Source organism: Stegodyphus dumicola, chromosome 4, assembly GCF_044657685.1.
Source record: "Stegodyphus dumicola isolate Sdum_Otavi_A_Nest chromosome 4, ASM4465768v1".
In the NCBI taxonomy this organism is placed as follows: Eukaryota; Metazoa; Arthropoda; class Arachnida; order Araneae; family Eresidae; genus Stegodyphus; species Stegodyphus dumicola.
Window position 1 is genome coordinate 153360183 of NC_140771.1, and position 25508 is coordinate 153385690.

The window sequence follows — 25508 nt, forward strand, 5'->3', positions numbered from 1 at the left end:
CTTTGTCCAAAAATATGATATGCATTTGAGAAAATTGTAAGGATTAGTCAGGCTGTATCAGAAACATTAACAGAGTAACCTAGGTACAATTTAAAGTTGTAATGCTAGACCTATCAATGCTAGGGAGGAGGTGGGTTGCCAGCGGCTGCTGTGAAAGGGGAAATTTAATATGGCTAGACAAATTCAATGAAATTGGATGATGCTAAACAAAGAGCCCCATCAAGCTTGGAAAAGCAAATGCTTCATCACCAAAGTTATGTTTATTGATCCCGTTATCCGACCAAATTACTTTCTATATTGCAAACATTTTTTTTTCTTGAAAAAACTGACATGTGGCCCTTTGTTTATCAAGAACTGATTAAACAAAGTTCAAGAAATTCATATAAAGGAATATTGTAGAGATGGAGATTCGCTCTAGAACCAGCTCAAAGAACTGATTCACTTTACTGAACCAATTATCAGCTCTCTGGCGAAAATGGAATGGCCATTTTTTTAACAGTTCACGAAGAGCTGTTTGTTGGGAAGCGTGTCAAAAATTTGATTCCTTTTAATGTAAACGCTAGCAATCTTTTCTATATTATTTTACCAGAAACATCTCTGACTTATTTCTTCTGTGTGTTATGTATGTATGTATGTATGTATATGTGCTTTTGGTTTGCTTGTGTTCCATCTAGTATTTAAAAAATAAAACATTAAAAAAACCGTTGTATCTCAGCGAAACTGATCATCCCTATTTGCAAATAGATGGCGTCCCCACCCCCCCCGATCCGGCAGTACAAGAAACTGTTTAAAGTATGCAGATTATAGAAACTAGTTCCTCAGATTTCCAGTTTTCAGCGCTCAGACACTAGTCACAGATCTAGGTTCTTCGGAGTCGTGATTATTCGCACGCTCCTACTGTAGATGCGGATCTGATTCCCACATAGTCTTCATTATTCACTGTTTCAAATCTGGCTTCTGTGAAGTCATGATTATTTGCTCTTTTCGCTTCCTTTGAGCTGTTCCTTCGAGTTTCATTTTGATCCTTTGAATACTGTATCATAGTATAGCTATATATATTTTAAGTATTACTTTCTTATGCAATATTACTGTAATATTTATGTAAAATAATAAATTATATTTTTATTATTATTTGCTTATTTTACGTCTTATAATCAAGAGCTGTGAATTTCTCTTTGTCTTCTTTAGAATTAGTGTATGTTTATAAACATAAACTATCTATCTAATATAGTTTTTCAAGGTATCTGAACGCATTCATTAAGGTCATTGTTCGTGAGCAGTGAATTGTTTAAAAGAACTGATTCACTTTAATGAGCTAACGGTTCTGATCTGATCTCTTAAAGGAGCAGTTTTGTCCATCTCTAGGTCATTGGTAACATAAAATTTAGAATTCATGCAGAGGAAGTTCCTGTAATATTCTTCATGTTAAGGTCAAGCTTCGTCATGAGAAATGGCTACGAGCTGTTGTCTTGAGGAATGGTTACCACAGGTAGTCTTAGAAAAGGTTTCCCCGCATCAGTTTAACTCCATTTATACACTTAACTAAAAAATAATTAGTTTTAAATATGTACCATAATTTCGGACAAAAATAAATTATACTATATCTATGGACACAGGGAGTAGTAATAAACTTTAGATCAGCGTCATATTATAAATAGTTCAATAACTGAGAATCAGGAATTACAAAGTCAATTTTAATCAATTTGGTTTTTGGAAGTGGTGTTGCCATGCAATTAATAATGTCTTGGAAACTCCTGGTTTTTGCTTGAGAACCTCCCAGTTTTACTTTTATCAAGAGTGGTAGCTATGCCCTACTGTTCACTGGTGGCCCTCCCATCTTTTTTTGTTAAATGAAATCTGAATGATTAAATTCACCTTTTATTTGTTGTTTCAAATAGGCTGCTGAACTTTTGAGAATTGATATCTGGATGTATGAAAGATTAAAGAACTTCACGTTGTTTCACTTGCAACATGATCTTGTGGGAATATCTATAGCTTCTCTAATTCAATTGCAAGATGCTTTTATGCTGCAGTTTATTGATTATTCTAGTTTTGTTCCATTGTAAGTTTGCATGTTCTAAGAAGTATTTTGACTAGGCTGGCGTGTCTTTTTGTTGTTTATTTTTACTGTATCAATTTATAGAGTATGTAAATATCTTATATTTATTAGTTCTTACTGATAATTTTATACATTCTGAATCAATGTATCACGTTTCTCTTTTTTGTTTTCCATCTTGGACAGGTATAATATATACACCTGATGCATCTGTTGTGTTGGTATCCATTTTTCCTTCGAAACTGTTTCCAGGGAGATAAGGGGCATGTTATGATAAGTTTATATCTAGATCTTTTGAAAACTGAACTGATGCCAAGGAGGGATAGTAGAGCAGTGTTTCAATGAATTCACTTGTTTGATTGTTTTATCAATAACAGTGTACTTTTCCATTAAGACTCAAATGGGATTATTGCTGGGTTTCCGGTTTGTTCATGATAACTACAGTATGAAATATATAGCAGTTTTTGGATAAAAATATTCAAGAATTCAGTGCCATTATTAATTATTTTGTTAATCACAAACTGAATGTAGTTGTTTGTCTACAGAAATGCTATCAAGATAAAATTTTACTTAATGATTTTTCAAGATTATTACCAGAACTTCAAAGATGCCAAGAAAATTCTTATAGCAGTAGAAGAAATTTCATTCAAATTAATATATCAAGCAGTGAGACCAGAAGTCAGAGTGGGTAAATTAGAACTTAAAGCCAATATTTCATACCGAGATTTGAATGTTGATATTGTGTCACATATTTTCACTGGTCTGTCAGAGAAAATGGTTACTGCTGGAGTAATGAAACAAAAGGATGGAATTAGACATTTTAAGAAATGAGACTTCTATTCAACAATGATGCATAATAGATTTCGTGAAAGAGAATTAGATAAATACACTAAAAGTATCAAAATGTCATCAGCCCCATGCAAACTGAAATTTCTGTGCATAATAAAAAAATCCCTTTTCAAAACTCAGAATATTGCTCAAAAATAGAAAAAAGTGCCAAACAAATTATTGAGAGTATGAAAACTATTATTAAGAACATAGTGGATTTTCATATGCCCATTATTAGGATCAAAATCGTTTTGCCATTTACTATGTGCAGCGTTAGAGATGTTGCCAATAGTAATAAATTATATAGTGTGTTCTATAACATTGTAAAATATCTTAAAGTATTACTTTAATAATAATAAGCCTGATCCTGATTATAATACATCATGGAGTTTCATACTGATTAAAATAGATTAAGGTTATCCAGTGACACTTTGGTAAGTAGTGGATTCTCATACTCAGGCAAAATCCAGCTAAATTATGCTCCACTTTCATTAAGGGCAAACAATCAAGTATTCATTCTACAAGTTAATTTAGTACTCTAATTCCAAAAGTAGTCAGTCCCAACAATATCTTACCTCACTAGTGGTTAAAATCATTAAATACTGGTAGTTTGACTTGCTGTGGGTTCTTGAATCCAGGTGAATGGCCTGCCTGTGGGTTTCTCCATGTGTAGTATGAATACAAGCCAGTTTCACTCAGAAAGTACTTCAGAAAGTCATCCCTCCTTTCACGTAAATAGCTCTTGTGGCCTTTACCACATTCCGATAACCTAAGTGAACCCAATGATACCATGTTAACTATTTCTGTCTCTCCTTTGAGTCCCAAATGATATGGGTGAAAAACCTTGATTGAGCAACTAAGGACTGCACCCAACACTGCCACTTAACATTAGTGAAGCATTGCAGTTAATAAAATTTTACAGTGTGTATGGGGAAAGCAAGAAGAATTCTTTATAGAAGCTGTAATATTTATCATTTTTAGCCAAAATTATGTGTAACGCATAGGGAATTTTTTTTTTATTGATGTAAATTTGTTTTTATTTATATTATTTCCTAAGTTTGGATAATATTTGAGACTTTGAGAAAGGATCTTAACATGCATGGGAATTTCAGTTTGGCTAGAAAATTCCTTTCTCAACCCTCTAAGCGGCAAGGCCATATATATACAGCCTAGAATATTTTTGTGATATCTGTAAGAATACATGCATATTAAAATATGTCAAAGAAATTAAGGCAATATATCAAAAGTACACAAATCCAGGTATGAAATGCCAGGAGAGTTTTTACATTAAAGTAAAAAAAAAAAAAAAAAAAATTGTTCTCATAGTAGTTTTGGGAAATTTGTGCTTTCTTAGCGAAAGCCGTGGCCACTGAGAGGTTTAAAAGCCTCAATTTTCTTTTGTTTTTGTTTTACTGTTTCTATAGTAATTTAAATCTCTTTCTAAAATATAGGCTTTTAATTCAAATTTAGCCATTCTGGCTCTCAGGACTCTTACTGCTTAGTAAGATTTCTATTAACATCATAAAGATATTCAGTATTTTCTGGTTATCCATACTCCCACCAAAAAGATACGAATTCATTGGAAAATTTGGAGAGCATTCGTGAACTCATTGGTGACTAATTTGTCACCAAGCTAGTGATGAAAGGCAATAGTCATTTTCAAAATTGTGGCACACTGAGAAATTCAGACAGGAACAATCAATAAATTTAAAAAAGCCAAGAAAGATAAGTAATAAAACACTTACATTTTTGAGAAATGCTTCTTTTTTGAAATGTTGTTTGTTCTTCCCATGCAGAGAGTGATCAAATTTTACATAAGAAAACAATAGAGATTTACACAAACCTAGCATCTGTTACTATTCATCATTATGCGCCAGCCAAAACAGACATGTGATAAATACATATTAATTCCATAATTTATCACATATCTGGTTTGCCTCATAAATGCTTTATGGAGATATTGTGAGTTGCAAAATAACTAGTTTACTGACATACTGCTTTACTCATGAATGTTTTTACAATTTTTTGGCAGAGGTGGGAATAATCAGAAAGCACCAAATTTTCTTGCTACATCTGAAGTTAGGGGGGTTATTAATCTTGAGTGTTGTAGATATAGATTTATATTGAAACATTTCTGTGGAAAATTAAATGGTATACAAATTGTGATTAAAAAGAATTTAGTTATAATTTTCATTTTCTGGATTTTATCTGAAGAATTGGCAATACACTTTATATTATGGCCTACCATAAATTGGCTGGCAACACAGCAAGTCTTTTGAGTGTTTGTAAAAGTAAATTTGCCATCGATACAACAACCGGGAAGAAATTGATTCATTGGGACACTGCCCTGTTATTTCATTGCCCCATGTAACCTCTAAGTGTTCACATAATCTGGATTTAAACTTACTGTAATTCCAGCCTCATCAATTTGGAAATTATTAAGAGTGAAGAAATTGGATGCTATCGCAATAAAAACATCAGGCCTACATACTGTCTCCATCTACAGTGAAAGAAATAGTGAAACTCAGTATATGGTTTGTCATCTAGAAAATTGTCAAAATGAACTAGCAAACATAAGAAAGATATTTATGAATTTTCTATTATTTGATACAGCAAAGAAAATTCCACTTTCTTTGTGAAATAATCTTCTGAACATTCAGACTCAGTAACTGAATTGTAGCAAAATTAGAATGATCTTAACTCCACAAAAGTAGCTGTAAAATTAGAAACCTTATAATGTAGAAATTATGACAAGATCATGCTGCAGTAGAGACTTTATTTTAATCTTCCATATATCTGAACAAACCGTACACAAAATGACACCCCCCCTCTCAAAAAAGTGACCTTATCTAAGCCATCTATTATTTGGATTTCAACTGGAGAAAAGCTGATGGACCACTTGTGAAAACTTAGCAGTGTTTTAATATGGTTTTATAGTGTAAATACAAAATTATTTTATTATTAATCTGTATTTAATACGGTAAGGTCTTGCTGTAAGTTTTTATGTCATATTTTTTGTTTGATAATCTTTGTCTTCTTCTTCTTCTTTTTTTTTTTTTTTTCCAAATCTTCAGTGGAAACAAGTGGAAGTGCAAGCCTGGAATCATTAGATTTATTAAGTGGAACAGTTGCAAACAGTGGAAGTGGCCTTCCTTCACGCAAGTTTGTTATCTTAAATTTGCTTCATTTGTTGTGAAATATGCAGTTACTTTAATGTAAAATTTTTTCCATTTTTAAAATGTGGAGTTATATAAAGTTTTTCTTTTTTCCTTCCCTCTCTCTCAGTTCCACACTTCGAGAAATTATGCGTAGAGCAACATCAGCAGCACGCAACCTTGCTGGCTTTGAAAATCGAGATCAGGATGTTGGGATTCCTACTCTTGGATGGCCTCCAGAACCTACAGATTCAGCTGCTGGTTAGGTTTTATTCTGCCATATTTTAAATTGCATTTGAAGCATTTTATTTTTAAGGAAAAATTAAAAGTATTATTTCCCCGTGAAGAATCCCTCCCTTTTAAGTAAAGATAATATTGTGTATGTAAAAATTTTGACCTTTTCATTTTTCTCTTCCTTTCTTTCTTTTCTTTTCTTCTTTTTCTTTCTTTCTTTTTTTTTTTTTTAAGACCATAGAAATTTATTAAATATGCATACTTGTTAGCTTTAAAAGTTTTTGCAATTTTTAAAGGGGGCTTCTCTTTTACAAATTCTTTAATTGTTTGCACAGAGATGCAAAAAATCATGCTTTATGTATATTTAAAAATGGCTGATACATGGGTTGTTATCTGAATTCATCACAACAGCTTTTATAAGCTGTTGTGGTGTAGTGGCCAAAACTGCTACGCAAACCCTGGGTTGTGATGCAGAGTTGAAATGAATTTCAAACTCAAGTTCTAACAATACCATGAATTTTAATTAGATAAAAACATTAATAGTTGGCGATTCTTCACAGTATGGGACTTGGATACATTTAGTCCTGTAATTTCAGAATTTTGGTTACAGGAAAAATGCTCTATCGCATTATACACAAGGAATGATCGTTCTTAGCCGGCCAACATGCCCATAGCTCTAAACAGGGAACTTCTCTCTTCTCAGGAAAACATCTTATATATCTCCATGTGTTTACTTGCACTGACTCCCAGGGGAGGATTCTTTCACTCATACCTAATAAAGTGTCCATCTCCTGACCCTGATGAAAAGCTTTTACCTCTTTGTCCACTGGAGCAACCTTCGAGGCTGCAACTGGAATCGTTAACAAAGGCACAGGATTTCACCACAGATATGAAAACAGGGTTGCCACTCTACCAGGAAAACTGGAAAAAGTCAGGGAATTCGAAAATTGACCAACAAAGTCAAGGAATTTAAATATTTTAGTCAAAATCTGGAAAAATCAGGAAATGTCGTACGGCGATCCTCCAAAAAACGATTTTTGTGCCAATGTTGGAAGAGATGGCTTTGTTTGCGAATTATGTATCGGATGGGTGTCATTCGGGCAGCTGGTGTAGAGCCAATTTTCGCAGCTCCAATCAGATTGTCTTTTAGAAAGGCAAAGCAAGTTTCTGGCAAGTTTGGTTTCCAGTAGCCTCAAGAATCTTAAGACTCGCATGTGCAGGTTAAGTTGAACTAAAGAAAATACCTTCCCATTCTTGTATACAACAAAATCAGTTTAATCCTAATATACGGTACTCTGGAGGCTAGAATTGCCCCCATGTACTCTGTTCTAATGTAAGAATGTCTATGTAGAGAAAGAAAGGTTCCGTAGACGTAATGTAAATCAGTTTGCTAGAGTGCCACTAAGAAGCAGAGGGAAAAATTTTCCAAGGGATTTGCCGACGGAACCTGATAGCGAGAATTTTCCCCTCCACGATGTGTACAGGGAATTGTGGAGCATGTGTTAAGAAGAAACGTTCTTTGACTTTTGCGATAATATATACTTGGATTTTCATACATTTTTTGATCAAAATAGCTAATCTGTTAATTAATTTACTCATGCAAAAAATATTTTCTTTTCCTTTTTAATTTTAAAACGGTATTCGTTTCATGTATTCTTGATAAACTTGACCTTTGAACTTCGTGAGCTTCGGCGACAGATATTTCGTGCATATGCAGCTGTTTTCGTCTACGTTGGGAAGGAGCCATTCCTGTTGAAGAGAAGTTTTTTTTATCTTAACAATACAAATTTTTTATTCTAACCTCCATATATGGTACAAATGGTATTTGGCGACATTATGATGGGCAGTAACAACTGTTACCACTTTCTGTCTTTTAGTCTCTGTTTAAGAAGGTGTTGGGTAGTAAACCGGTCATTTTAGTGGTGGCGGCAGTTTTCAAAATTGTACAAAGGCCATAGCGAAGACTAGGATTTTACTGCAAAACCTTTTAAACTTTTTTTTTATTCATTTTGCGGTAAAATTTAAAAATACTTATCAGTCATCTAGGCTAACGTTTAATATTCGCCAAAATAGCATTAATTCAGTTTTTAAGTAATTAACTTCATTTTAATGTTATTTATATCTTTTAATGCTCCTTTCCTCTAAATTTATTTATTATTAGTTAATAATACTTTCAAATTTCAGGCAAATTTCTCTGGCGTAATTCTGAAACTAAATCTAGTAGTATGATGACATACTATCACGAAATTTAATGCACATATTTTTGTTTATGTATGCTGTTAAATAAATATAAAATACCTGAGTTTATTTAAAAATATCATTAAATAGATTTCTTTTTTTATTTACCGTAATTTCCAGAAGAAACGCTGCAGCATTTACGTGTTTAAAACTTAAATTTTCAGCGAGTGCAGCGTTTCTACCCATGCGGCGTTTAGGTGCACTAAATATAAAATATTTCCTATGATGGTCATTGTACATAGTTTGGATGGCCTTATCATTGTGCATAGACTGGTGCTGTTCGAACACAAAAGACCACTCATTTGCTTTTTGCGAACGTTATTTTGTTTACATTCTTTCCCTTGAATAGATCTACATGCCTTATTCACCCTAAACGAGATCTCAGAACAATAACATTCTTCCCCCTTTCAAATCAACAATCTCATCAGTTTGAATAGTCTCTCTCCTCTGCCATTCGATAAATCTTCCAGTACCCATCCTCTCCCCACCCTTGCCTTTTCTGTAATTTTTTTCAAAGGCGGATACGACTCCACCTGCCTCGCAGTAACGAACTCTGACATATTTCCCCTTCAGCATGAATCGATTTTTCTTGGCATTCTGCCAGATACAGATCTCATCAGTTTGGGTACAAGTATTGTTGGATATTTTTTAAGTAAGAAGGGAGTGGAAAATTTTTGAAAATGTCACCTAAACGGCACAGAAGCTATACTGCTGGTTTTAAGCTTAATGTAATTTCACGTGCTGAGCAAATTGGAAATCGAGCAGCAGCTCGAGAGTTTGAAGTTGACGAGAGATGTATTCGACATTGGAGGACTGAAAAAGAACTTCTTAAAAATCTGCCACAACAGAAACGAAACAAAAGAAGTGGTACTGTAAGGTGGCCGAATCTAGAGGACGACATTGAAAACTGGAAAAAGGATCAATGAGGAAAGGGAATGGCAATTTCGACTCTAAAAATTCGCTAACAAGCAAAATTTATAGCAAAACGATTGAATATAAATGATTTCAAAAGAGGCGTAGCAGATTTATGAAAAGAAAAAGTATTTCTGTGCCTACTAGAACAACAGTCGGGCAACAATTACCAGTGGACTGGCAGGATAAAAAGGCATCTTTTCTAAAATATGTGACAGATATTATTGACAAAAAAAACTTTTTCGGTCACAGATAATAAATATGGATGAAATGCCGTTAGATTTTTGACTTCCTGCAAACAGAACTGTTGATGAAACTGGTGCAAAAATTGTACCTGTGCTTGTGACGGGGCATGAAATAACGTCATTTATATGCGTGTTAGCATGTGCCACAAATGGTGACTAGCTAAAGCCGATGATCATTTTTAAACGAAAGACTATTCCGAAGGGAGATTTTCCTAATGACGTAATTATTTGTGCAAACGAGAATGGCTGGATGTTCGAAACAATCATGCATGAGTGGCTACAAAAAGTTTGGCAGTGTCGTATGGAATCTTTTTTCCAACCAAAAGGTTATTGATAATGGATTCCATGCGTGCTCATTTACTTGAGTCAGTGAAAACCAGATGTCAAAAATTGTGTAAGCAATACCGAAGCAATAATTCCTGATGGTTTGACAAAAATCTTACAACAGTTAGATTTATCAGGTAATAAATCCTTCAAAGCTGAAGTCCGAAAGCGGTGGGAGTGTTGGATGAGTGAAGGATTGCATACGTATACCAAAAGCGATAAAATGCGTAGAGCATCTTATGAAGAAGTTGCAAAGTGGGTAGGAAGTGCATGGAAATCGGTAAAAACATCGTCAATAATAGCAGGGTTCAAAGAAGCTGAAATTATATCCTTAGATAAAGAGACTGTAAACCAAGATGATGAATGTGACGTATCTGTAAGACTTAGATCAGGATTTACTAAATCTTTTTAATTCAGATAGTGAAGAATAAGATTTTGATGGCTTCATATGATGTATAGTTTGCTGTAATTCCTTTTGTAAGTAAAATTTAAAATTTCCTTTTTTCGTACAAAGTTAATATTTTTTTGTTGCAACATTTTTTATAATATAGTCTGAGTATTTAAAATATGTATTTCTTTAGTGGGTAAATACAAGTATATATGTGAAGCTAAATATATTTTCCACATTTCTTACCTTTAATTTATTTTTGAGTTATGGTTTCATTTCATGCATTTTTCTTAACTGGTATGTAATATATCAGGACTTAGGTTGAGATTTTGCATCTATACGGCCCACGACGATGTTATGCACAATTTAATTTTGCGGCGTTTATGATGATGCGGCGTTTTTGTGTAATTTAAATTTTTTCCTGCCATTTTTCTCGAGTGCGGCGTTTACGCTGATGCGATCTTTCTTCTTTAAATTACGGTAGCTGCAAAATGTCTGCAAAGCTTTAATAGTAATGCTTTCAGGATTATATATACGTATATAGTCATATGCAATTGGCAAATTTTTGTGTTTTCAAGAAGTACCATAATTTACCTCTCAGGGCAGCCAACATGCACTATGCAGGTAGACTGGAATTTCTCAAAACATATCTGGAAAAGTCAGGGAATTTCATTCTCCTCTTTAAGTGGCAACCCTGTAAAAACTATTGCAATCTGAAAACTCATCCTAGACAGAGAAGCTTTATGCCACCTTTTCACAACTCCTTCCCTCATAGAAGAATTTTTCTAGGCTATGGAAGTGAAAATTCTAAATACTTTTCGCTTCTTTCAAAACACAAGTGGTAACCATTTAAGTGATAATAGAGAAGCCAGTTACATTACCCTGCACTTATTTCTAAATAACCTCACCTTGAGACAGATAAACATAAAAGCAAGAATACAACAAAAATAAATTAAACGACTCCTAATGTCTGCCTCATACAAAGTATATTCCTCAAATTTTACAAAATGCTAATACTTAAAATAAAACATTTAATTCTAACAATTTTGAAAATGAAACACATAATGCAAACAATTTTGAATCTACAAAAATATAATTCCAAAATGCTACAAAAATAATTTTCTCCAATTTTCACTAATTTTCAGTTGCATTGTATCCCACTAGTGATATTCAGTCACTAGACTAAGGCATGACTCAAGCCATCTGCATTACTGTGTAATTTGCCTGGCCTATGAACAATTTCAAAGTTGTACTGCTGGAGACATAATGTGCAGTGACTCAAATGAGAATTTGATCCCATCATTTTCTTTAAAAATGTCAACGGATAATGATCTGTCTGGATCTTGAATTTTTGTCCGTCTAAGTAATGATTTAATTTCTTCAGTCCATAAATAATGGCCGCTAGTTCTCTTTCAATGATGCTATAATTTCTCTCCGCTTTAGAAAGCTTTTAGCTAAGATACAGTGTAGGGTGTTCCTCCCCATCTTGAATTTGAGACAACACAATACCTGCGCTATATAAACTGGCGTCAGTTTGCACTGTAAATTCTTTAGAATAATCTGGTGCAAATAAAACCGGACTTTTTACTAGTTGGGTCTTTAGTTCATTGAAAGTCTCGTTGCACTCTTTTGTCCAAATCACTTTTTCTTTTTTGTTTTTGCCCTTTATACCACAATATGCACGCAGTCTTTTATGTACCTTGCATAGTAACCTACAGTACAAAGGTAGCTACGTATCTGTGTTATAGTAGTGGGGGTCAGAAAATCTCGGATTGCTTAAATGTTGGCCTCACTAGGTGACCTTTTCCCAGACCATACTTCATGACCCAGAAATTTCACGTGGTCTTGGGCGTTGCATTTCGAGGGCTTAACAGTCTATTTAGCCTCCTGAAGGTGACCTAAAACCACATCCAAATCCTTCATATACCTGTTTTAAGTCGGCAAAAAGACTGCAGTGTTGTAAATATACGGTAGAAAAGAATTGTCCAACCCTCCTAAAACTTGAGCGATCAATTTACAAAAATGGAAAGGTGTATTTAAAAGCCCAAACATCATTTTCTTCGGAATGAAAGATCCAAAAGGCGTTGCAAATGCAGCATAATTCTGTGAACAGTATCTGGAAGTATCCTTTTGTTAGATCCATTATGGTGATAAATGGAGCTGCGATAACCTTTTCTGCAACCTCTTCTATATTGGGGAGAGGAAAAAATTCAGTCATTGTCCTTGAATTTAATTTTCTATAGTCTGTCTATACACGGGCGAGGATCTTTTCCTAAGACCTCTACTAAAATCATAGGCGATGCATAGTGAGATTGCCTGACTTCCTAATTCCAGCAACTGCCTAATTTCCTCCTTTAAGATGTTGGTTTGTCTCGAGGACATTCGGTAAGGCTTGACTCTAACCGGAGTCTCATCCAGCAATTTAATATCCATTTCAACAAAAGACGTACAGCCGGGGTCGGACGAAAACACCTCTCCATACTCCCTATAACGTACTGGAGTTTTCCTATGTCCTCTGGCAAAGCTCCTTCTTCTAGCTTACTATCTCCAACTATTTTGCAAAAGTCCACCTGAATTCGATCAGCCGAGGGATAAGGAATATAAACTTCTCCCTCGATATCTTCCATGACCTCCTCCATCACCAGATTCACAATCCGGGGCAATGATGATAAGGTTTCATCAAATTGACATGATACATGGTGTCACTGTTACACTTACCCAGAATCTCTACCATATAATTGGTTTTGGAAATTATGCTAGTTACTTTACATGGCCCTATCCAGTTTATAGCCATTTTGTGTGGTTTAGACGTGGCTAAAACAAGCATGAGATCTTCGACCTTAAACCTTTTCGTAACATCGTTGCGATCGTACCAGAGTTTCCTTTTACTCTGACACTCTTTCATCCTCTCTACAGCTAGCTCCTGACATTTCTTTAATCTGTTTACCAAGTTACCAAGTCTAGAACATACTCAACCACAGTGGGGTCTGAACTTTCTTCCTCTAGCCAGTTTTCAAACACGATCGTTTGGGGCATTCTTAAATTTTTTCCATGTACTAACTCGCAGGCACTAAAACCTGTGCTCTCATGGCTAACATTTCTGAGGGCGAATAAAGCACATGACAAACATTCTTCCCAGTCTTTCCTTCCTGCTTTCCAAGCACAAAGCGTTCAATACCCTTTTCAAGGTGGAATACAACCTTTCAACGTAATTGCTTTGAGGGTGACACACAGAAGAAATGATGCACTTTAATTCCAAACTTACTAAAAATCTCAGATATAAGTTCACTGGTAAACAATATACCCAAATCACACTGAATTTCCTTAGGGTAACCTGATCTAGAAAAGATTTGTATCAAGGCTTGAATCACACCTTTAGTGTTGTAAAACATTTTATAGCCTCGAAATTTCACAACAAATTAATAAAAATAGAGAGCAAAATGATCCTTCTTACCTTCTATCCAGCGCAGCATCAAGCGAGATCATACCTAATTAACTTGTAATCCAAAATAGGTGTAGACAGAAATTGTAAGATCACAAAACACATTCTTTATTAATGCATGAAAAAGAGATAAAAGTTCATTAGTATTCCAAATACATATTGAAAAAGGAATTTATATTATAGAGAGTATCATATCACTGTCGTATACAGAAGGAGTGAGAAAAGTAAGTGTAAAGAATAAGAGAGTTACACAGTTAACTCTTTTGCAGGGTTTCCAGTTCATACAGTTTATCGCGCTATTGGCGACAGTCCATCACTATATGCATACCAACACCCCTACTTGATGGGCAGGATTGCCATTTGCAGCGATTCTCGAAGTTTCTCGAACGCAGGCTTGCCTAGTGGTTTGGTAAGTAGATCCGCAATCATGTTGGAGCTTCTGCAGTAGTCTAGGCACAGGATCCCGTTTTGTTGAAGTTCACGCAAGTAGTGGTATTTCACGTCTATATGCTTTGTTCTGGAGCTATTTTTCTCTGTTTGTGATAGTTTGATGCACGATTTGTTATCTTCATAGAGAGTAATCGGCAGATTTTGTTTTAGTCCTAGATCTTTAAGCAAATTTAAAAGCCATTGTGCTTCTTGCGCTGTATTAGCTGCTGCAATATATTCTGCTTCAGTTGAAGATAGTGCAATGCAGTTTTGACATTTGCTGCTCCATGAAATGCAGTTAATTCCTAGTTTGAATGTGTATCCGCTAATGGATTTTCTTGTTGTTCTGTCATTTGCCCAATCTGCATCCGAATATGCAGTTAGTATAGGTTCTTCAATTCTGTTAAAGACCAACTTAAAGTCTTTAGTTGTATGCAAGTATCGAATGACTTTCTTGACAGCATTCCAATCTGTGTTCCGAGGTTTTTCGTTTCTTCTACTCAGTAGATTGACTGCACATGCTATATCTGGTCTGCTGAATGTTGCAATATACAATAATGCCCCTACTGCTTGTCTATATTCTGTATTATCCTCTAGAAGGTCATCTTCATCTTCTAGTTTGCAGTAGTTTGTTTCCATTGTCGTATATGTTGGTTTTTCGTTCTGAAGTCCAAACTTTTGAACATTTTCTTAGATTTTATTCTTTTGGTTTATGGCAAAAGTTCCATCTTTAAATCTTTCAATGTTTATGCTGAGATAGTAGGTGACTTCTCCTAGGTTTTTGATTTCGAATTTAGCGTTCAATTGTTGGATTGTTTCCATTACATCTTCTTCTCTTTCACTTCCTACAAGCATATCATCTACATGTAATATTATATACGTGAATTTTCGATTGATGTTTTTGAAAAACAAGCATGGGTCTGCTTTACTTTGTTTAAATGACATGTTTAAAAGTATTTTTCCAATTTACAGATTCCAAGCTCTAGCGGCTTGTTTTAAACCATATATGGATTTCTTCAGCTCGTAAACTTTATTTTCATTTCCAGCTTTTGAGTATCCTTCGGGTTGAGTCATGTAAATTTCTTCTTCTAGTTCTCCATGAAGGAAAGCTGTTTTGACATCGATATGTCTGACAGACATGTTTTTATACGAAGCTGCACATAGGAAGGCTCGTAACGTTGTGTATTTTACTACAGGAGCAAAGGTTTCATCATAGTCAGATCCAAACTTCTGGCTAAATCCTTTTGCGACTAATCTGGCTTTGTATCTTTCAATTTTTCCTTCTGCATTGAGCTTTGTCTTGAAAGACCATTTGCATCCTATTGGTTTTCTTCCTTTTGGTAAATCAACTAATTCCCAAGTATTGTTTTCTTCTAGTGAATTAATTTCTTCTCGAACAGCTGTTAGCCATTTTCTTTTTTCATTTTCTTCCAAACTTTGAATTTCCTTTTAAGTTTTGGGTTCGGAGGAGATTGGATATTTGGCATGGAATCCGTAGCGATCAGGAGGTTTACCTTTTGTGAGTCTGTTCGATCTTCTGACTTCCAAAGATTCTTCTTTGTGTTCTGATATTTCTTCCTCTTTGGGTTCTTCTATTTTTATTTCTTCCCGTTCTGAGCTTTCTTCCTTAGGATTTTCTTCATCCTTGTTTAAATAGATGCTTACAGGCTCGTTAGTTTCAGTGCCTTCAATAAATCGTACAGATCGACTTATTATAATTTTGTCTCCAGGAATTAAAATTCTGTAGCCTTTACTTCTGCTGTCATAGCCGACGAGTATTCCTTCTATAGCAGTATTATCCAATTTACCTCTTTTAGATTTATGGATGTAAGCAAATGCCTTGCACCCGAAAGTCCTCAGATGAGAGAGGTTGGGTTTCTTGTTATTCCATAATTCGTATGGAGTTTTTGCATTTGGTTTTGTAGGCATACGATTCTGTAAATAATTTGCAGTCAGCACTGCTTCTGCCCAGTATCTGTGAGGTTGACCTGAGTCAGCTAAAAGACATCTTGTCATCTCCATCAAAGACCTATTTTTGCATTCACTTACTCCATTTTGTGCTGGACAATACGTTACAGTAAGCTGGTGATTTATACCATGTTTTATAAGATATTCTTCAAGTTCCTTACTTGTGTACTCACCACCGTTATCACTTCTTAGCGTTTTTACCTTTCTCCCGAATTTATTGTTTGTAAGAGCAATAAATTGTTTTAGTTTAGAAATTACTTCATTTTTCTTTTTCATTAGGTAAATCATTGTGAACCTGCTGTAATCATCAATAAAAGTTACGAAGTATAGGTATCCACTGACAGACAGTGTTTGTACTGGTCCTAAAACATCAATGTGAACGAGTTCTAGCGGTTTAGATGCTCTGAATTTCGATTCTTTGGGATACAGAAAATCAGTTAGTTTACATTTTATGCACTGAATGCATTTTGTATCATGTTTACAATTATCTAGTTTAATTCCTTCAGCGAGTTCTTTGTTTACAAGTTGCTTGATTGCGTCATCGTTTCTGTGGCCAAGGCGTCTATGCCAAAGTTGAACACAGTTCTCATTTTTGCACTGAAATGCTACACGAGCTGATGGTTCATTATTCCTATCAATTGGTTTAATTTGGTAAAGATTATTAGTTGCATGACATTCTAGAATAATCTGATCTCCTTTCGCGATCATACATTTATTTCCTTCAAACAGAACCGAAAGTCCTTTTTCTGTTATTTTCTTAATTGAGATTAAATTCGTTTCTAATTCAGGAGCATATAAAACTTCCGATAAAAGAACTTCAGTTATTTTTTTGTTTAGCATTTAGTGTTTTGAAACGGACAGTTCTATCGCCGTTGATTTAATACATTGCCCATTCGCAGTTATAATATCTGACAGATTTATGGGTTTACATTCCGTGAAATATTTCTTATTATTTACCAGGTGGCTACTTGCTCCGCTGTCAAAAATAAAACTCTCGGATGATTGATGTATGGTGTAGTTAATAGACAGAGCGACGCTGTCACATCTGGATCCGATTTCCGGTGTTTTAAATTTTTGTTTGTTGTTGATTCATCGCGAGGTTACCGACATTCTTTGCTTGGCGTGTTTTAGAATCCGCGTATGTTTTCTTTGAGTGTTGGCGCGGTTCATTTTTTTGTTTCGATTTTAGATGATAACACTCTGAACTAAAATGGTTATTTTTATGACAATATGAGCAAAACTTTTCTTTCTTTGGCTTGTTTTGAAATGAGGCTTTAAATGCCTTTGAATCTGATGAATTATTTTCAGCTCTCTTGTTAAATTCGTCAATTAATTTCCCTTTCAAGAATTCTGGATTCAGTTTCGATTCTGCTCTGCCGTCAAGAGCCGTAACGAGCGTATCGTAAGAACTAGGCATTGTACAAAGCAAAAGTGCCGCAACGTGTTCGTCTTTTATGTTCTTCTTTTATGTTATCAACTAACTCCAGTAATGTATTTATATGTGTTTGCATATTTCCGTCTTCTTCAAGCTTCAAACTGTAAAGCTTTTGCAAAAGAAATAGTTTACCTAATTAACTTGTAATCCAAAATAGGTGTAGACGGAAATTGTAAGATCACAAAACACATTCTTTATTAATACATGAAAAATAGATAAAAATTCGTTAGTATTCCAAATACATATTGAAAAAAAAATTTATATTATAGAGAGTATCATATCACTGTCCTATACAGAAGGAGTGAGAAAAGTAAGTGTAAAGAATAAGAGAGTTACACAGTTAACTCTTTTGCAGGGTTTCCAGTTCATACAGTTTATCGCGCTATTGGCGACAGTCCATCACTATATGCATACCAACATTTAGAGCTTAAATTTTGTACAGGAATGGCATCTGGATAGCAACACAAATTGATGTAATTAAGTACAGTCAAAAGTCTTTAATCCGGAGTGGCCGGAACTTCAGCGATTCCTGATTATCTGTTTTTCCGGATTATAGATCATCAGTTTAAATCTGGTAAGATGGCATGCAGAAATTATAAAATTAAAAATATGAAACCGTATTTTATGAAATAAAGAGCAATTATGATCTAAAGGGTATCAAAATTTACAAAAAAAAAAAAAAATTGTTTACTTTATTAAACATTTCTTTCAACGCACGCATGCGTAAAGCATACATTACGCATAGTTGAAATTAGAAAATTATTTGATGTGTATTCGTGATATTTATAAGGAATTTGATTTAAATCATATCAAAGACGGAGTACATCGAGATGAAATACTACATTTTGTAAGGAATTATAAGCCAAATAAAATAAAAACATCTGCCCTGAAGATAAGGATAGTGCTGAAAGATCAACTTACAGTTCATTGTGCGCCTCCCCCCCTCTGCGCATGCGTAAACGCACAATAGTAATAAAAAGAAAGCCCCAATGAAAGTTGTGCCTGTTATTTGAGAGTGTAGCAGATTAAATATTGATGAACAGTAGGACCTCTGATCCCTAGTGTCCGGATTATAGATTATTCTGAATTATGGACGTCTGGATTAAAGACTTTTGACTGTATTTTCACGTGAACTAGGGATCAGATGTCCTATTGCGTCAATATTTAATCTGCTACACTCTCATATAACAGGCACAACCTTCATTGGGGCTTTCTTTTTATCCCTATTGTGACCTACATTCTGACAAATATCACATTTCCTCACAAATTTTTCAATTTTCTGGTAACAATTTGGCCAGAAATAGTGTGTCAAAACCTGTTCTTGGATTTTGTTACCCCCAAATGACCAGAGGTTTCCTCGTGTCATAACTTCAAAATCCCTTTCCTAAAAACCAGAGGCACACACAGCTGAAGCTAATCTTCCCCCTTTTTAGAACCTGCCGTTCTGAGTAGTCTCTCATTTACAATTGTAAAATCTTTTTCACTTTCTCCTTTCTTCCAGATGGCCGCTAAACTAGCGCATGTTTTTTTTGTGTTTCCAAGAATTCTGCTGACGAAACATCCGCAAGGATAGACCTTTCTTCTGAACTGATGACTGGAATTTGAATAGAGTCCTCTGTATAACTTGTTAACTTCCCTTCTTCCGAAAGCTCATTATTCACAACACTTTCACTTTCTATCTCTTTCTTCTCTTCCGATCTGGAATCTAAGTCTTCTATGCTCGTTCTCTCGAAACTCCTGCATGCATGTGCTTGACTACGAGTTTCCACAGCATTCAAGAGAACTGGTTATTCCCTAATTTCTTCTATCATTTGTGCAGTTGTATTTCCTAACAAATAATACTCTTTATCTAATTCTACCGGAGTAACCACTGCCTTAGTGGTGACCACACCAAAATCACCTTCAATGGTGACTTTCGCCAAAGGTAAACATTTACATTCTGTGTCCAAAGGCTGTTTCACCCATACAGTTTCCCCTAATAAGTCACTAGTATTAATCCAAGTACTATTGCACAGACCTATACCAGCTCCAGTATCTCTCAGATATTCTCTCTCTATCCCATTAATTACTGCTTTCTTGAAATACGACTCAAAACATTTTCCTAAACTCTCCGTTCCTAGATTATTCACCAGATTAGCCTTATTCTTTTCCAGCGATGGACAGTTAGGTCGGATATGTCCGTCCTTTCCACATTGGTAACACCTTATTTTCCGCTGTTTCTTGAAACCTGCTTCATTGAAAACTTGCCTTTTTTTAGGAGCCGATACCTGCACTTTCTTTAGTTATAATACCTTCTGAGGCTATTGACATCATGATTGCCAGTACGGGCATTTTCTCTCAATGCTCATGGTCTCTGCTAAACAGTTTTAGAAGTGGTCATCTGTTGATTCTTCTGGAATTTACGAAAAAACAGTGAGATCATTATATCTGAGAAAAATTTTGGAACTATGAAAGGGTGACTGGGATTTATTCGGAGATTTTGTAGACACCACCCTAGCCTTAGAACCCTTGACTGACAATTTCAATAACAGCTGGCTGAATTTCAAGGAAATTGCCCTTAACAAAGCTAAGACTTGTATTCCTAGAGGCAATGTAAAATGCTATGGCCCTTACTATGCACAGAATGCTTCTTAAGTCTTTTATGGAAAAAAACAAAACATCTAATTGACACTTCTAACAAAAGGGGGAACGAAACGAAAGCATGATGTCTGCGATTAACAAAATTAATGCCAAGATCAAGAAAAACAGGACATTTTGTTCCATGTTGAATATACTGATGATCTTTTCAGATGGGTATAAAGCTTCTGAAAAGATCAAAGTGAAAGGAAATGTGCAGTACATTGGATGCTAGGATAGTTAGCTCAATCGTCAAGAACATCAATGAAGAGAAGGAACAGTTTGAAAAATATAACTCGACAACAGATGCAAATAAAAAAGCTTTTCCTGATGACTAAACACCTGCCAATAGTCTTGCAGCCCTGTTATCATTTAACAGTAGGTTTGACTTTACACGTGAGAATAGGCCGATTTTGAGAAAAGCCAAAAACATGACTTATCGATATCATAGTTCCAACCTCGGACACCCAAACTTGAACACTTTTCCTTATAGGAATTTCAGTTACTTCTAGCAATGGCCATTTTCAATTTTAGCAAATTCCCTAACACACTGATGGATTTCATGAAAAATTATTCAAAAATCTTGGCCATAAAAGAAAACGAAGACTACTCGACATTATTAATATCTCTTGGATTAAAGGGTGGCTACAATCTGAATGGAAGAGTGCCATTCAGATGGTGGATCATCAAATGATTAATGGCTTAAAGTCTAGAAAAGCCCAGAACAAAATGAAAATAGTTCAAACATTATTAACACGGAATAAGCGTGTTTTACAAGATGATTGTGATGAAATTCTGCTGCAGTTTAGAGAGTTAGTAGACAAAGTAGTTAAAAAAAATTACATAAGTTTTTTACTTTTGATCTCCCAAATCTTTCTCTTGACACATTTCCCACTTCTTATCTCATGACTTTTCACTATTCAAATATACGGAAAATAGTGAAAATGATTCTTATCTTGGCATATGGACAGGCTTCTGTTGAAAGGGGCTTCTCTGTAAATAAAGCAATTGAAATTGAAAATTTAAGTGACTCATCGCACATTTCTTGACGCACAATATTTGATTATGTATAATTTTCTGGAGGTATTCGTAATATCGAAATTAATAAAGAAATGAGATCAGCAGGAGCTTCTGCAAGATCTAAATACATGCAGTATTTAACAAAAATCTTAAACTAAATCTGAAAATTCAAAAAGCAAAGAAAGATTTTTGAGGAAGAAATTGTTTATATGAAGCAGAAGTAAAATTTTCTTCAAAGGGATATTGAAGATATTAATGAAGTACATTGCTTTTAGCAGATGAAGCAGAGACCAGCAGTAACATTGATTTGATATGAAAGGATATGAACTTAAAAGAGTAGCTAAGAAAAGGAAATATACATATAAATTAGATCTTAAAATATCTGAAAAAAATTAAGATTTAAAATATGCATAAATGTTTTGTATTTTTTATTATATAGTTAGTTATTCTAGTATCTTTCAAAAACCAAAGAAAATTGTATGTTTACTATTCTGTTATTTGAATCTGCAAAATATTCTTACATTGTAAATACAGTAGAAGACCAGAAATTTGCAATGCTTGGGACCAGCGATTGCACACGTTTTAGGATTTGGCAGCTATCAGGACAGAAAAGATAAAGCATAATATTTAGACTAAAGCTGCAAAATAAATAAGGCTTATTACATAAATTTGATTAAATTATTATATACATTATATTACATTAATTTATTATATGCATTAAATTATTATTATATGTATTAGGTACAGTTATTTATTGTATTCTAGCACTCATTTATATTAGTGATTATAGAGATATTTAAAAACCTTAAGGACATATACAATAAAGATTTAAGAAAATAAGGGACATTAATAAAGCATAAAATTTTCTTTTTTTATTTGACATTTTTCATTTTTCTGGATAGAGGTTTGCTTTAAAACTTTAGGGTTGCTCCAGAATAATTTTTTCTTAATCATGTAGAGTCATAATCTCTGACTCTATGACACTGCTTGTTCTAAAAATTTTAGGTATTTTTCACCATGTTCCAAATCTTCATTAAGAGAAGTCACTCCTGTCAAATTCACTATCTGTGTCTGTGCCTGAATTGTTTACTTACTGTTCGAGTTCAAAACAGAGCCAATAATTTTGTCATTGTTCTTCTGATATGCCAGTGCTGGCTCATCTGGACGTATCATCTATTTAACAATATACTCTCTGTGTAAAGCCTAGTCATTTGTTCTTTCTTTCGAATACAGAAAAAATTCTGTTGCTTTAACCTTTGCTGCACTGACCCTAAAACCAGAAAATTCACTGCCATCGCTCTCAGTTTCGATATATATAGAAGTTGGCCATTCATTACGCCAGCCATTTACTAATGTTGTTTGGGAAACAGAACTCCGTGATTCTAAGAATAGATGCAGTCTTTGATGATATATATTTTTTTTAAATCACAAAGTGAAATACAATATCAAAAAATGTCACCATATAATTTTGTTCTGTTTTAATATATTATCTGATTTTATACTCTTAAGTGAAAAGAAAGGTATGGTCCTTGATGTACTTCTGTGCATGTTTCTAGTGCATTTGTAACAGTAATTGTTTACTTTTGTAGGTTCCATGTCACCTTTAGGAAGCTTAAGCACATCAACAGAACCTTCAGAAAGGAAAAATGCTGCTTTGAACATTCTTTGGAGTTTATGTGATTCTCCAGTTCTGAAACCATTTTTAAGGGATCTTCTTACAGCGCGGTAAATAATTTGAAGTTTATTAGCTTTGAAACTTTTTTTCTTATCTAACAAAATGTATTAAGGGGCTCTCTGACAATCTCCCCCTCGCAAATTGCACAGTCCAGTTAATGGCAGCTAATTTTTTGCGAAGCTAATACACAAAACACAACAGCTTCTTTCAAAAATGTTGCCACACTAAAATTACATAAAAATAGCAAATATTTAACAAAATTAAAAATGCAAGAAAGATCCATAAAAAACACTTCCACCTCCTTACTTGTAAATTATGTTTTTAATTCATACTTGTAAATTATGTGCACATTAATTAAAAATGAAAATTTTTAATTAATATGCACGTAATTTAATTTACAAGTATTTTTAATTATTCAATTTTTAATATTCATGGTATTTAAGTTGAATATAATAAAATTAATTATATTTAATGACTAATTAAAAATTGACAACCAGTTAATTAAAAATATGCCTTGGAAGCACGTTTTTAAGGTTGTTAAAATGTTGTTTATGTGTTGACTGCTGACAAGTTTTACCGTGGGGTATGCATAATTGAATTTTTCGTTGAAGCTGATAACCTTAAGGCAACACAATTAATAAAATTCAAAAAATGTCCTACTTGTGTTGATTTGTAAAGTTTAAAAGAAGATTTTAATGTTTGCTTTTCAAGACATTGAAAATTTGAATGTGCCAACATGGCTAATAGAACTAATGAGTTACAGTATATTTGATCTTGATGTTATAACAAAGTAATTAATATTATAACACAGAAAGAGTTGACTGCATTGAAGGAGTATGTTTAGTGCAAGTCTTGTTCAAATACACGAGAGTGCTAAGTTTGGAATTTTAAAGTCATCCATGAAAAATATCCCCAAATAAAAAGTTATTACCGAACCAGTATTATTGGCTCTTTTGTTGCCTAATGTAGTGGAAGCTGCCTTTAATCAAGTCAGTGATTTACTATGGGAAATAAGAAGGTTGAATATTTTTTAACAAGGATTAAGCAGTTTTGTACCAAATATTAAAAAAAAAATTATACCAGTATGATCAAGCAACGTCATCACATAAATTAAAATTGAACTTTTGTGCAATTAGAAATTGTGATTTTGTTTTTGAAAACTTCTTTATAAAGTTAAGTAAACATAAAAATAAACCTCTTTTTTTTTTTTTTTTTTTTTATTTTTTAAATAATAAAAACGTTTGTTCATATTCTTAATCTGTTACCTTCAAATTATTTATGTGCAGTTATTTCTATTATGATTATGTTGTATGCTGTATAAAGAGAGAAAAATGCATGGAGGTTGATGGAAAAAAAAAGTTCTTTTAAAAGGGGTTGATGCAAGAAAAGGGTTGGGAATCTGGTTTGTGGTATCAGAAAATTTTAACCGGGAAGAGGGGAATGAGGGGGAAATGATGTTATCTGCTTATATAGCGTTAATGGTAACTATAAATAGTATTGAAGGCAAATTTTTCATGTTATTGTAGTTTTCAAAGTAATGTATTCCCCCCCCCACGCTTTTGCTTTTGTATTTTTTACTGAAATAAATTTCTTAATTATGTTTTTAATTTGCCCAGAGATGCCCAAGGGTGTACACCATTTATGTCAGCTGTATCAGGACGAGCTTATCAGGCTGCTCTACTATTAATGGATACATTCTTGCGATTAGCTCAAGAAGCAGCAAGAGATACCGAAGAAAAACAGAAATTCATGCAGCCCATGATTTATCCCCGTGGAGCTTTGCCAGATGATTCACCTTTGCATGTTCTTTGCTATAATGATACATGCAGTTTCACATGGACAGGAGCGGAACATATAAATCAAGTACTTTTAAAACTTCAGAATTCTGTATTTTAATCTTGAATAACTTTCTGATATTTGATTGTCTAAAATTTAATTCTAGGACATATTTGAGTGTCGTACCTGTGGTCTTACGGGCTCGCTGTGTTGCTGTACTGAGTGTGCACGTGTTTGCCATAAAGGACATGATTGCAAACTGAAGAAAACTTCTCCCACTGCTTATTGTGATTGTTGGGAAAAATGTAAATGTAAAGCACTTATTTCTGGTCATCAGCCATCTAGATATCAGCTTTTAAGCAAACTGATTGAGGATACTGATCTAGTGTGTTATCCAAATAGCCGGTAATTATTTTTATTTTACTTATTAATTTAATAAAGTATTTCATGATGCAAAATTTCATCTTCCTGTTTTTATATTTGCATTAGTTTATTTTGCTTTTGATTTTGAGTGACTGTGATAGATGACTTTCCTTAAATTTACAGAGACCAAAAATTACTGTTTAAAATTCAGATTGAAATGAGTAAATATGTAGATTGTTACATCCTTCAAGATTCATAAGATTATTACACCTTTGGTTCTAAAAGTGAACTTAATTAAATATTACCTTATTGAAAATACAAATTGAAGTAAAACATAAAGACTTTTTTATTAAATGAAATTTAATGTTGTGAATGTTAATGCAATGATCTGCCAAGTTTTCTCT

General features: G+C 34.0%; 1 protein-coding gene across 3 annotated transcripts in view; it reads left to right on the top strand.

The window, feature by feature from the left end:
* hyd (E3 ubiquitin-protein ligase hyd) overlaps positions 1-25508 on the top strand; it is a 260665-nt gene that overhangs the window by 107763 nt on the left and 127394 nt on the right. For all 3 annotated transcript variants that reach the window (XM_085815614.1, XM_085815615.1, XM_085815616.1), the window contains 5 exons: positions 5959-6046; positions 6170-6300; positions 22880-23015; positions 24582-24828; positions 24908-25146. In XM_085815614.1, coding sequence (XP_085671740.1) covers positions 5959-6046; positions 6170-6300; positions 22880-23015; positions 24582-24828; positions 24908-25146 — 841 coding nt within the window. The remainder of the gene's footprint in view (positions 1-5958; positions 6047-6169; positions 6301-22879; positions 23016-24581; positions 24829-24907; positions 25147-25508) is intronic.